The sequence below is a fragment of the Patagioenas fasciata genome, chromosome 1 (genome assembly GCF_037038585.1).
Source record: "Patagioenas fasciata isolate bPatFas1 chromosome 1, bPatFas1.hap1, whole genome shotgun sequence".
NCBI classification, from domain to species: Eukaryota; Metazoa; Chordata; class Aves; order Columbiformes; family Columbidae; genus Patagioenas; species Patagioenas fasciata.
This window is the reverse complement of record NC_092520.1, coordinates 135178914-135192103: the sequence shown is the minus strand read 5'-3', so window position 1 is coordinate 135192103 and position 13190 is coordinate 135178914. Positions and strand designations below refer to the sequence as shown.

Genomic DNA, 13190 nt, shown 5'->3' with positions numbered 1-13190 from the left:
TTGATTGGTGGGGGATTATAAAGAGGGGTGGAAGATGCAATTAGATCTGCGTGTTTGTTCCTTTTTCTTTCCCGCACACGCACATGCACACACATACACACAAAGTGACAAAGTGGTTAATGTCTTTGCAGGTTGGTGTTGACATCGGGTATCTTATTGCCACAGTCCAAATAGAGTACTAATTACTGCGAATGATGTCACCGTAGGCAGAGGAATAATCCCATCATTTAATTAGTTGAATGATTTAAACAAAGATTTGCATAGATGCACTAATCAGTTGCCATGAATTACAGAGCAGCAGTTGCCAGCGAGGGGTAACAGATCATACAGTTGGAGGGAAAAAAAATCTCATCTCCTTGAACATAATTAATTTAATTGTCCTCATTAGCTGTACCATTTGTTTTGATTTTATTTCTCCCTTTCCCCACACATAACTTCTCCCTCCCTCTTTTCTTCTCCTTCTGAGTGCATTTGTGGAGGGAGGCGCGCGCACACACACACTCTGCTGTATTTTCAGAGCGGTTGTGGCAGAGGTAGTCTATAAACAGAGGGAAGTGAGGCTCTCCTGAGCGTATGGGTGTGTGCAGGAGAGAAGCAGCTTTATGTCAAGTTTTGCTTTTCTCTATGTGCAGATCAAATCAGCAGAAAGGGGCTCTGTCAGTCTGCTGTCTCTGTGCCTTTCTGGTTCTTGCTCAGGTTGGTTGTGGCTGAGTTTTGTTACTACTTAGAGGGGAGAGGGGGCAAGACATTCAGGAATTGTTCATTGCACAGTACACTTGTTCCAGTAACATTTATATGCAGCTATTTAAAAAAAAAAAAAAATAGGAGAGAGACGCTTACTTTAAGGGGGGAGTGGGGGGGGGGCCTGTCCTAAACATACCCATTTCTGAGGTTGCTTTGATTTTTATTAGAACTGCTGGATTATATGAGGAAGGGGTATAGATGGCAGAGCACTTCAATGCTTTTAAATCTTTCTTGGGTCTTGAAAGACTTCTATAATATGAGTGTCATTCAAATTTAGGGTATATTGTAAGCTGACATCTTTCAAAGCTTTGTGGAAATCTAGTGTGGTGCTTCTAATAGCAGACAACAGATATTCACTTTGAAGTCTGAAAACTGTATTCACAAATTCTTAATCTGGGCTTTCTCCAACTGCAGATGGCTCTTAGAGGAAGATGCTTTGGATTTTTTTAACTTTATTTACAGTAGGCTAGGCTCAACATCTTTATTATAAAACACGAAGAAACAATCATCTGTGAGTGTGACTGAATATCAAAGCGTGCTGTATCTCTTCTGTGTTTGCATGCCTGTCTATCTCTTCTTGGTCAAGGGTGTTCAACCTCTGTAACACATCTGTGTCTATTATTTTCTTTTCCCCCTCCACCACGAGGTAGAGGATAAGGATCTGTCTTCAGATCCTGGGACGAGGATCCCGTAGAGGGGAAACGGCTCGTCTTCCTTCAGCATTCGGCTTAAACAGTGCAGTGAGGGTGGTGGCATGGAACAAGCGGTGCCCGGCGTGCGGCGGGGCCGGGGCCGGGGCCGAGGGACGCGCAGCCGGCGGCCGCCCACCGCGCCGAGGAGCGAGAAACTTTCATGCCGGAGTTTCCACTCCTTACTGAGCAGCTCATATCTAGCACGGAGAGAGAGGCAGCGTTTTCACCTTCAGGGATTTTTCTCATTACTCATTAATAGAGAGATATGTATCTCGCCTGGTTTTTTTTGTTTTTTTGGTAGGTAACTTATTGTTTTAAGCAAAGTATTTTTGGAGGGGTGATGGGCGGGGGACACACACACGCTCCCCTGTTTCCCCAGGTCTGCTGCTGGAGCACTCTCTGGGAAGGTGATCCTGAGCCGCTTCAGTAGAGGTCACTTGTGTGTGCGTGTGTGTGTCCCTGGTGTTTGTGTCTAGCATATGCATGTGGTTTTGCTGACTGCACTTGCAGGCTTGTAAATTTTCACCATGGGAAATTACCAACAAAGCCCAATCTGTCTCCTGGCTGCTTTGCACTTTCCGAGGGCGGCTGTACTTGAGCGAGCTGCAGAACGAGAAAGAGAGAGGGAGAAAGAGAAAGGGGGAGTTGGGAGGGGGGAGGGGGAAGAGGAAGGGTGGGTGGAGGGGGAGAGAGGTAAATAGCCTTAAATCGGAAGGGAGCTGCTTCTCTGTGGTCTTCCACAAGAGCTGCCTGGGCTCTGCTGGCTCAGTAATAACTGAGTGACCTTTTCTTTTGCTGTATTATGTCTGGCTGGTAAGGGATTGCATTTTGCAGCTGATAAAGCCCTGACTTCATTCAACTCGGCTCCTCACACGCTGCTTTAGGTAAGTTGTCTTCAGCCAGGACGGAGACAGACAGCCTTGGACTGCAAGATACTAAAAGGAGGACACCTGTAGCTCGGATGCGGTCAACACAATTACTTGGCGGATCCTTGAGGACCTCATTATTTTAAACTTAAAGAATAGCGATCTCCCTTCCCATCTCTCCCACCCCCTCTTTATTTTTTTCCCCAAACAATGCTTCTTTTTGACCTTTCCCAAGGAGAAGAGCTACAAAGCAGCCACTGTGCTTATTGAACTGCCTCCCCTGTATCGCTTAATTGAGAAGGTAAGTGAGGCAACTGTGTACATAAGCTTTGGGTCATTTGTGTATGTGTGTCTGCATCTCTCTCCCTCTCTCTCTCTCTGAGTCATAAGCTGGGGCTGCAATACACACACACATCTCTGCACTGCAAGTTTCACTCAAGCTGCAGCTCTGCTGAGACTGTTTTGTTTAAATCATGTGAGGCTTCATTATTTTTATGATGAGACATGAAATACATGCAAGCGGAGGATGCTGAGCGAAACCCATCTAACTGTATGTCTCGAGAAATAGCAGTGAAAGTTAACAAAGAATTGCAGCAGCCCCCCCCCCCCCCGTTATTATTGTTATTATTCTTGCTTCTTGCAGAGCTTCTCGAAACGTACTCCCAATTATCAAGGGAGTCGGTTAATTTCCCACTCCCCAGCTTTAATCCACAAGCCTCCCCATACAGCAGTTTAATTTGCGAGTGGTTCGGTGCAGGGTTTTAACCCTTTGGGCAGAGCGGAGGCAGGAGCGCGGTGCAGCCGGGGCGGGGAGCCCCGGGGGGTCAGAGCGGGCCGGAGGAGGCAGGGACGCGCCGGGCGCAGACGGGCTGCCTGGGACCGGGCTCAGACAGCCTCTCTTGGACCGGCGTGAGAGAAGGGCAGCCACGCTGGCGATATGAATAGTACTTCTGTCTATGATTTTTTTTCCCCCCCGCTTCCCCCCAAGCACGAGACGGTATGCTAACGCCGTATGTGACAGTTTAATCAAACCCATTTGTTACAACAAAGCTAAGAGACCACTGGGATTATAGGCTTACGGGCAGAGTTAGGGGAGCATGTGGCTTTGTCGCTCGCCATCGCCGAGCGCGGCCGGTGGCTCGGGGTGTGCCGGCCCCCCCCACGCCCCGCTCCTCCTCCCCCCCCCCCTGCCCCCCCGCCCGCCTCCGCTGCGGCGTGCCGCGCTCCCGCTCACTTGACCCGAGCCGGAGAAGCACTTGCTACTTTTGCCGGGATTTGGTGCTTCAATGAGAAGGAGCTCTCCAGGCGCCCGTGGATCAACTCATGCAGAAAAAGGAGAAAAGTTTTGGTAAGGCGGCGGTGTCCTGTTTTAGCGCGCCCCGAGCAGAAGCGGTGCGCGTTGAGGTCGAGATGGGGGGTGGGGGGGGAAAGGGGCTGTGATGTGAAGGGGGAGACAACGACCGTGTTTCTCTTGCCTCTTCCACCCTGAATGCGTTGCTGTAGCGAGCGTCTGTGTTTGCGTGTGCTCTAAAGAGACCTAAAATGCCTCTTCCTAGGACAGCTTTGTAGGACCGCTGTTTAAACCAATTAATCTTGCTAGGTGCAACAAATATCGCTACATGCTTTTCCGACACCTCCCTCTCCTCTCTTCTCCCCATCGCCCCATCCCTGTGATGCTTGAAAAGGAATTAGCACAAAAGGCTTGAGCGTCCAACTCCAGAAGGGATTCTTTGTTGTAGAGTGTATGTTTCTTATTTATTTTTTTATTTTGCATGTGAGCTGCATCAAAATTGAACTCAGTCTTGCAAATCTCTTGTTGGCCTTTGCCAAGCACTAGCACTTTGCTGCCATGGTAACTGTAATTAAACTGATAAGAGTGGAAAAATGTCAGTATCTCTGAGCCTTGCAGCTGCATTGGAGAAAAAGGGAATCAAATTGGTTCCCAGCACCACTGCTCTAAAAAAGGGAGGGAGGGAGTGGGGGGGCTGGGGGGAGAGAAGTGGGGGGGGGGGACAGGAGGTGTAGCAACATAGCTAAGCAGCTCCCATCCCTGAAGTCTGGGTACATCTATTTGCTGTGTTGTCCCTTAGGGGGCTACAGCCTGCAGGGCTGCTCTGGGCCAGTGAACAGGGAGAAACAAGCTTTTAGGCCCAATCTAGCTTTCAAAAAGAGAAGGGAGAAGAAGAAGAGAAATCTTTTGTTTGGTGTCTCTTGGCAATCGACTAGCCATGTTGGCCAAATTCTTTTAATTTGTATCACTGCTCCCAGCTGTGGGACTGCATTCCCATTTTTAGTTTTTACCTAGCTTCTTTTTATTTTTTTTTCCCACTTCCCAACCCACCTCTTATTAAAAAAAAAAACCAACAACAGTTTCCTCTGTAGAAGAAGGTGCAAGAGGTGAAGTTTAGTTATATGCCATAGAAAATAAACTCAAAAGTATACAGAAGAGAATATATTCAGAGTACTAAAATCCTTACTTTTATTTCTTTTAAAAAAAAAAACAACCTGAGTGTTATGGAGTTGCGGTTACTTTGTTGTGTTAACTACAGAAGCTGAGACTGTGTGGATGAATGGCACAGAACAAGAGAGCATAATGGAGGCAATCAACCGTTAGGCTGGTTCACAATGCAATCCAGGCAATTAAAAGCTCACCAGAGTTTAAATGAAATGGTTCTACTTATTTCTGTGCACCACACTGCACAGGCTATTATTTATGTCTCTTTTTTTAATTATGATTTCCCTTAAACTGTCAAATAACTCAGAATAGCAGGGTCTCGGAGGCAATAAGAATTTACACAGAACAATTTACATGCCAATCTAAAACTAGTTACGACTCCTGATGTGCTACATGCGAGTTCTGAAATGTTTCTTAGCTTCTGAAACCTTAACTTTTTTTTTTTTTTAAGTCTCTGTGTATATTGTCTTGAATAATTGGAGCTCTGAATGCTTTTAGGATGAAGCTACGAAGTGGGAAAGCATCAGAAAAGTATTCTTTTTATCTTCTACTAGATCTCTAACTCTCTTGTTGACTGCATATTGTCTGTCAGTTTGTTGTCTTTTAAAGACCAGTGCACTGATACTTAATTTGCTCCAAACTGATTTTTTTTTTTTTTAAGTAGAGGCAAGCTTTCCCTTTCTCACTGTACGCAGTACTGTCCTTTGCAGAACCATGTACATGCATCTGCAAAGGAGGCAGAGGGGAGAGTGGTCTTTAAAAGTTTTTAAGTGATCCAGGTCATAATAATATCTAAGACTTCCTTCCTTAACATGCCTTTCTAAGACCACAAACCAGAAACAGAGTTCTGTGGGTCTTGTGCTGTACTCAGCACCATCAGGGACCAATCCTGCTTACAAATGCTACAACATCACTAACAAAATACAGTTTAATACGTCAAATCTTCTTTCCCTTTGATTTTTGAGAAGGGTGGTGATTGAAGTGAAATGGGTTTTAGTTTCTGTGCCTTCCTCCAGGAGCCTAATTCATTTTTTTTTCCAGCAATCGTTCCTCTTTATCCTGAAATCGTAGTTACAAATCAGTTGACACTGTTTCATCACAGGATAATAACAATAACCAGGGATGGGAGTCAGTTGCATCAAACTTATTTGGGGAGACTGAGGGAAATAAAAAAAACTGCTGTTAAGTTCTACCCTCAAAAATCCAAAAGGTGGTGGATGGTGATGAAGAAGTCTTATTCCTGACACAGCTTTGCAGTTTATGTGCAGTAGCTTGGAGACAGGGGTGGAAAGAGGGAATAGACGGAAGGATAGAGGAAGCCCTTGATAGCATATTGGGGTGAAATAAAAAGGCTTTGTTTGACAGTGACAGACTAAGCACTGAAATTTCTCAGTGCTGAGAACAGATCTGCTCTGTAATGCAAAGCATGGGTAGGACTCTGCAGAACTGAAGGGAAAGCTAGGTTTGATATTTTTTTTTTTTTTTTTTTTTTTCTTTTACAGCCTGAGCGTAGCACTTATGGAGTTGTGAGGTCTTTTTGGAAGTGCTCCATAAGCTCTGCTTTCCTGGCGGAGGGGGAGAGGAGGACAGCCAGGCAGCAGCGCTGTGTGCTGCTACCCGATATTTCAGCGGCGAGCAGCTTGGATGGTTTTCTGGGTGCTGTCAGCTTCTGAAAGGGTCCTTCCTGTGTCCGAAGAAATAAATAGGTACTTAAACAGCAGCCTGTGAAAAGCTGGCTGACAGTAAGCTGCAGGTATTCTTCTGGCCAAATTGAGAGAGCTAACAATACATGAGCGCCTATCTGAAAAGTATAACTGCATTGGCGATCTTATGGGAACATTAAAGAGAAGAGAGATGGTGTGTGAGGTGATCTACATTAAGGTGGCTCATTCATACTATACAGAAGAAAAATAAGCAAATGCTCTCTTTTCAAAATTAAGTTATTTAATCCAGGGCATGTTAAAAAAAGGATACGTGCAAAGAATTTAGATATAGGTAAAATACTTCTTGAAGTGCTGTTTTGCACTTTTTTCTGTTTAGATCCATTATATGCTTAAAAAAAAGTAACTTTTATAATTAAGTAGTTGGGTTTGTATTTTTCCTTTTTTTTTTTTCCAACTTTTCTTAAAAAAGAAGCAGCTTCATCTCAAGTAAAGTGTGAAAAGATCAGATGCATCTGAGAAGAAAAGCATTCCTTCCTTCCAAAAACTGCTGCAGATTGAATCCCTAATCTGAAGGTGCTGCCAGTGGGATGTCAGCACCACCTTCTCTCTCAGTCTCAGGAAAATAGACATGCAGGGTTGCTAAAACTACTTCCATGGGGTGTCTGCCCCTTTTTGCTTGTCTCTACAAGGAGGGTTTGGGCTAACCAACATAAATGACAGTGCTCTGTATGCTTTTCTCATGTAGCAAATGTCTCAAAAACTCTGCAGGGGTACGTGCAAGATTGTGCAAGATGCGGTTTTATTTGTAATACAGTAACCTTGTGTCGGCAGCGTATACCTCAGGAATGATCAGGCTTGTTTTGCTATTTTCTCAGATATTCACTTGTTTAGCCTTGTTCCTGTGGCTTCTTGTATCCTTCAGATGGCGCAGGACAGTAGATCAGCCTGGATCAGAGACTGTCAGCCTCCGCTCTCTAACCCGCTTTCTTATCAGGCGACAAAATTTTTACATTAAGATTTTTTTTCTTTAAAGCCTTAAACTGTCTTAGCTCCTAGTTTATCCTGGTTTCCCCTGAGCTAAAGATGAAAGTCCTAGAACACCCCTTCATGCTTCTGAACTTTTTTTTACTGAGTTTCAAGGAATTGATACAAACTGTAGTTGATTTTATGCATTTGTACTCTAGGTAGCCAAAGAGAGGGGCTGGGGATAAGCATTTTGTTGGCGCTTAACAGATATTTATACTGTGATATGCAACTCTACAGATTAAGGCTTTTCTACCAAGTGAAGGTATTAGAGTTCCAGCAGGACTTCCCCTTATGGTCTGGCATAGGTTCTTTACCAAAAATCTGATACTTTGCCTCCTTTTATTTATTTATAGCCATGTCATTTTGCTGCTTCATGTATGTACCCTGGATTCAGGGGAGTCAGTTGGCAGTTGAAAATACTGTAAAGGCTCAGCCTTTGTCTCATGGTGCTCACTCAGGATGAGGGATGTGCGTTCGTTCCCATGCCTGCCATAGACTTACTGTGGAGCCCCATGCAGGTCGCTGGATCTCATCCTCCCTCTTGTGAACAAGAAACAGATCTTACGAGTCTGTAAGTGGTATAGTAGCTATGTGAGTAGCATTGATTGGGGAGTAATGGGAGGGCTGCAATACCACATTTTTATATTTACTGATGGAAAAATATAGACCTTACATTTTTCTTATGAGCATTACATGTTACACAGTGGTACTGCCATGGCACTTTGTGGTGCTCCCTAGAACTGTGCATATCACTGGACAGCTAATTCAGCCGATAAATATATGATACCAAAATGCATAATGGAGTGTATTGCAAAGAGGGGAGCAAAGCTGTTGTGTTCATATGTTGCAAAAAGAATTACTATTTCTAATTCAGTGATCACCTTTGCACTTGGGAGTTCAGCTTGGGAGTCCTGGAAGGTCCTTTACTGGCTGTACAGTCGCTGCCGTCCACATGAGTTTGATGTGTTCCACATACGCATATGTATAGAGACTCCTGGGACGCTTCAGCCGACTTAGCCTTTCACCTCTCATCTTTGTAGCGCTAATATCCATAAAGGCGTACTGTATTATTGCTCCAAAGATTACAGTCATTTTGGTGTTTTCCTCAGGAAAGCTTTTTTTAAAAAACAAACAAAACCCAACAACAACCAAACAAACCACACACAAAATAACCCAAACCGCAACTTGTTTAATGTTCTAGCTTCCTGAACCTGCCTGTCTGTGGTGGTGTCTTACAGCACTAACCGAAATCTGCTGATAGAAGCTGGGACTGTAAAGCTTTCTTAACAGTAGGTAGTAGAGCATTCTTGATGAAGAGCTCTTCAATTTGCTGTCCTTTGTTACAAGACTCTATTTGACCTTTCCCAGTCTCTGGATAATAATAGGGTACCATGCCCTGAATTTTGGGGTAGGATTTTTTTGTTGGCAACAGCATTCATTCACCAGTCTTGACAGATTCTCATTGTAATATTCAGATGCACCCTAATGATTAGCATTTGTTTTAAGTTGCATCTCTGATTGGCTTTAAAACAGTGAGATAACCTAATAATCGAACTGCATTCAGTTCTCCCTTTTTCTCTGGTGCCTGTTTGATGTCCAACAAAGCATCTGAAGGGCTATGATTTTGGCCGTTCTAAGAAATGACTTTGAGAGGAGTGGTCTGAGTGTAATGGGATGGCAGTTCATGCGATTAAATAAGACCAGTCTGTAAGCACTTTGGGGCAGTGACTTTCCTCATTTACTGTAAAACTGAGGGCATTGATTTTTGTATGGATCTCTGCAAGCTGGTTGCCAGTGCTCTGCGTACCATCACTCAACTGTGTTCCACTTCTACCAGTTCCCTCCCTTAAACAGCGGTTGGCATTTGAATTGTTATTTAAATGCTCTCTGCTGTTACATCAAAAGGTATATATACTTAATGGACACTGTACTCATTGTCCTGAAGTAGCTGTTGACTAAAATTGGGATTGGAAAGTGTGGCAGAGGTTTTTTGGGTTTTTTTTTTGTCTGTGTAGGTTTGTGGTGTGTGGGATTTTTGTTTGTTTTCTCTTAACAGACTACCAGCTCTCTGACCCTGTGCAGATTATTTCAAATGAGATGATTTTTCAGAAGACCTCTATATTGCATGTTTTAACTAGGGATGCTGGTACTGAAGTCTCTGGAAATCTGATTGCTTCATTCATGTGTCTAACAAGAACTGTAATCTTCAAAAACAAAACACCACTCCCCAGCACCAGAATGTCTGTGTCAAACCTCCCTGAAACTCTGGGTCTGTGCCTGTAATAGCTTCAGTCTTTTCTTCTTTAGAATCTGGAGTGCTTTTATATTTTGCAAAGATAGTACGAATAAGTCTGAATATGTAGATTTAGCAATATTTGCCATCATAGATATGCTGTTTATTTAAATTTTTGCTTTCTAAGTATTGGATACTTTGGGTGAAAGTGGATGACTTTTCAGCTGAACTGTTCTAATTTTTCATTTTGATTTTTTAATCCTATTTCTTCTCAGCAAAGAGACCAGGTAAACAAGGTGTTAAAGAGAAGCTGTGGAAGTTTCTGATCTCAAATTTGTCTTAACATTGTTTTCAGCTTGCTGTGGACACTCCAGATTATTTCATTCTAAATACACGATTGCCTTGTCAATGAACTGGGTGTGGGGAGAGTGGCAAGGTGGAAGAGGGGGAGACTTGCACTCAAGACAATATCTATTTACAATCTTCTCTGGTCTTATTGTTTTTCAGGTATACAAATGCTCTCAGTCCAGCCAGACACCAAGCCGAAAGGTTGTGCTGGCTGCAACCGTAAGATTAAAGACCGGTATCTTCTAAAGGCCTTGGACAAATATTGGCATGAAGACTGCCTGAAATGTGCCTGCTGTGACTGTCGCCTGGGGGAGGTGGGCTCTACCTTGTACACCAAAGCCAACCTTATCCTTTGTCGCAGAGACTATCTGAGGTAGGGCGCCTCCTTCTTATGTTCACTGGCAAGCTTGCTAAATCTGTTCAGCCCTTCCTATATAGTCACTATTGCATAAGTGGTACTTGCAGGCTGCCAGGCTGCGTCTATGTGGAGGACGAGAAAACAAATAACCGCAGTATGGAAATAAAACTAAAATCTGAATCAAAAGCACACATAACCAGATCATGTGGGAGGATGCCATTTTTCTGATGCTAATACTAGGGCCCTGTGCTCAGTGGAGGAAGAGAATAGAGTAAACGCTCTTGTGTGCTCCACAGCACCAAGCCCCCGGGGAGCTGGTAGTCTCCTCTCACAGCACCGTGATGGCCAGGGGTAGTGGCCTGAAACTGTGTCCGTGGTTTTCACCAGCTCCAGTGCGGAGTTTGAACTCCCTGAGGAGTGCTTCACTCGTCGTCGCTTACCCACTTTTGTCCCTGTCGTTAGCCAGAGGGATTTAATTTGTGGCACTGGAAGCTTTTAAGAATGCTGCTGTTCAGCTGTTAGAAGCTGGACCAAGATGACCAACTGTCTTCCCTGTGCTAAATAACTACGTAGCTCAAGTAACTGTGTAGGCTCAAATCTATTCTGATTTAACTCGGTGACCTGGATGGGATGGTGGGTGGCCTGTTGCTACTTCTCAGATAGCAAATCATTGCCTGATTTTCTGTCTTGTTTGCTTGTGGACCTACATTCTCAAAAGTATTTCAGGTATACCTCGTAGCAAAGCGCTGATGAGCAGGGCCAGGCTAATCTATCTGAAGATTGTACGTGAATAAATAGGGTGACTTTGCAGGAGCTAAGTTTAATCAGGAAGTTTATTCTCCCTAGGCTCTCAAGAGTAAATAGAGAGAAAAAGCTCCTCTGAGGTGATTCAGAGCACCTATTTCCTATAGGAGCATCTTTCTTCCGTTCCCTGTAGAGGGGGCCTAATGAGACTAGCTGCTCCAGGCTAACATGAACTTCTGGGAATATTTCCCCTGCCCCTGTAGTGAAGCCTTTTCCTTTTAAAGGGACATAGGAGTCAGTAATACATTGGGGAAAAATTAACATGTTCAAAGAGAATTTTAACTTAAGAGTTCAGTTTAAGCACAGGTACCGAATAGGAGGTTCCCACATACCGGTCAGTTCCCAAGTTGTACAGCAGGGGTAGGTTGGGACAGGAATCAAGACTAAAGTGTTAACAGCTACTGGTACTCTGGCTCTCCACTTTACAACCTATTTTTTCTAGAGTGGAACACAAACCTTTGCAAACGCATTGTGCATTTGTTGAGCTGAGGCTGCAAGGCAGGTGAGGTTCTTCAGACGTGGGCTGGTGGTAAAGGTGCTCTGGTACCCATTAAAACTCTGAACACAAGATAGAGTGCTAGGAATTTAACATAGCATCTGCATCTAAAAGCCATTGTGTTAAAGCTGTTGAAGAAATAGGCAACAAAACCTTAATTTTAAAAACTGGCAGGGAACTGTTTCAATAGAAAGGAATTGTTGTACGTTAACCAAGGTCACTTGTGATCTTAAAATGTGTATCTGGAGAGAGGGATCAGAACAGCTTCTGGGGGGAAGGTAATGCTTATTGTAATTTGTAAACCCCATTTTAAGAATCTTTCTACAACAAGTGCCTGCAGGAGTGAGAACTGCTGTGGCTGTTTGATCAGAGTTCCGAATTTACTGCGGATTTTGAACTTACTGAACCTTCGAAGTGCTAATGCAACAGACCGAGTGTTTTAACAGCAAATGTTTAAAATCAAAACCCAAAGCGATCCAGTAGTAGAGATATGAGCAAAGCATCTCCCAAGCACAGATGTACACACACATACAGAGTTTCTCTCTAGTTTTTGAAGGTCTAACAGGAATAAATATTTTGCTAACAGATAGTTAAAATTGACAGTAAGTGATTCAGAGAAAGGAATCTGTATTTTTTATTTGTCATGACCACATTCAAAACTGGTTATTTGTTCATACGCAATATTTACTCTTGCACCAGTTGCAACTAGCATACATGAGAAATCCTATAATCAGTTTTAAGATGTTTCTGATTTTTGTCTGAAGGTTTATCAAGTCTTAATGAAGCTATCTTGCCATGAGCCTTTTTTTAGTGATTCTTGTGAGTGCATAGATTTAAACTTGGTATTTACATTAAACTTCAAACTGATGCACTTAAGGTAATTGCAGATAGTCATTTGCCTCATTGCATCTTATCTACTTAGTTATTCAGTGAACCTATAACAGTGATTTTTTTAATGCTAATGTAGAAACTAGTTAAATGTTCTCTAGCTTTGTAGTCAAATAAGCTTTCATATTTAGCAACCCACTTGATATGAATTTAAAGAACAAATTACTTTGTACCTGATGATCAGATTAGGGTTTGATTAGAGTTTCAAACTACCCTCTTAATTTTTAAAATTTTTAAGCATAAAGGGAGTCTTTGCTACATATGAAACTGTTCTAGGTTCCTATTAATTTATGTGGTGCCCTCTAGAGGATATGTGACTTGCCTGATACTATAAAGAGTAAAATTACTTATTAACTTGTCTCTCTCTGTTCATCATGTCTTTCAATAAGGCAGCCGTTCTACAGATGCTATAAGCGACAATGCAACCAGTTTGGGTGCTTTAACTTTCATGGTTAAATTTGCAAACTGTGTGTCTGTGTCTTTGGCTGTTTGCAAAGATATTTCCAGTACTTCTCACTCAGAGATGCCTGCCATAATACTAAACACCTTCTCAGCCCCGATGCATGCTCTCGTTCTGCATTTGAGCCCTGAGGTACCGACTTTGGTGAGCCTTTTA

The 13190-nt window shown here is 43.2% G+C and overlaps 1 protein-coding gene across 4 annotated transcripts in view; it reads left to right on the top strand.

The window, feature by feature from the left end:
- Positions 1-574: 574 nt before the first annotated feature.
- The window catches only part of LMO3 (LIM domain only 3), a 63664-nt gene continuing 51048 nt past the window's right edge, over positions 575-13190 (top strand). The window contains exons 1-3 of one of the 4 annotated variants that reach the window (XM_065850020.2): positions 2128-2320; positions 2538-2603; positions 10188-10401. In XM_065850020.2, coding sequence (XP_065706092.1) covers positions 10196-10401 — 206 coding nt within the window. In that variant the 5' untranslated portion in view covers positions 2128-2320; positions 2538-2603; positions 10188-10195. Of the gene's footprint in view, positions 697-2126; positions 2321-2537; positions 2604-3502; positions 3651-10187; positions 10402-13190 lie in introns of those variants that run through there. The other 3 variants (XM_065849995.2, XM_065850030.2, XM_065850002.2) reach the window with 3 other exon arrangements.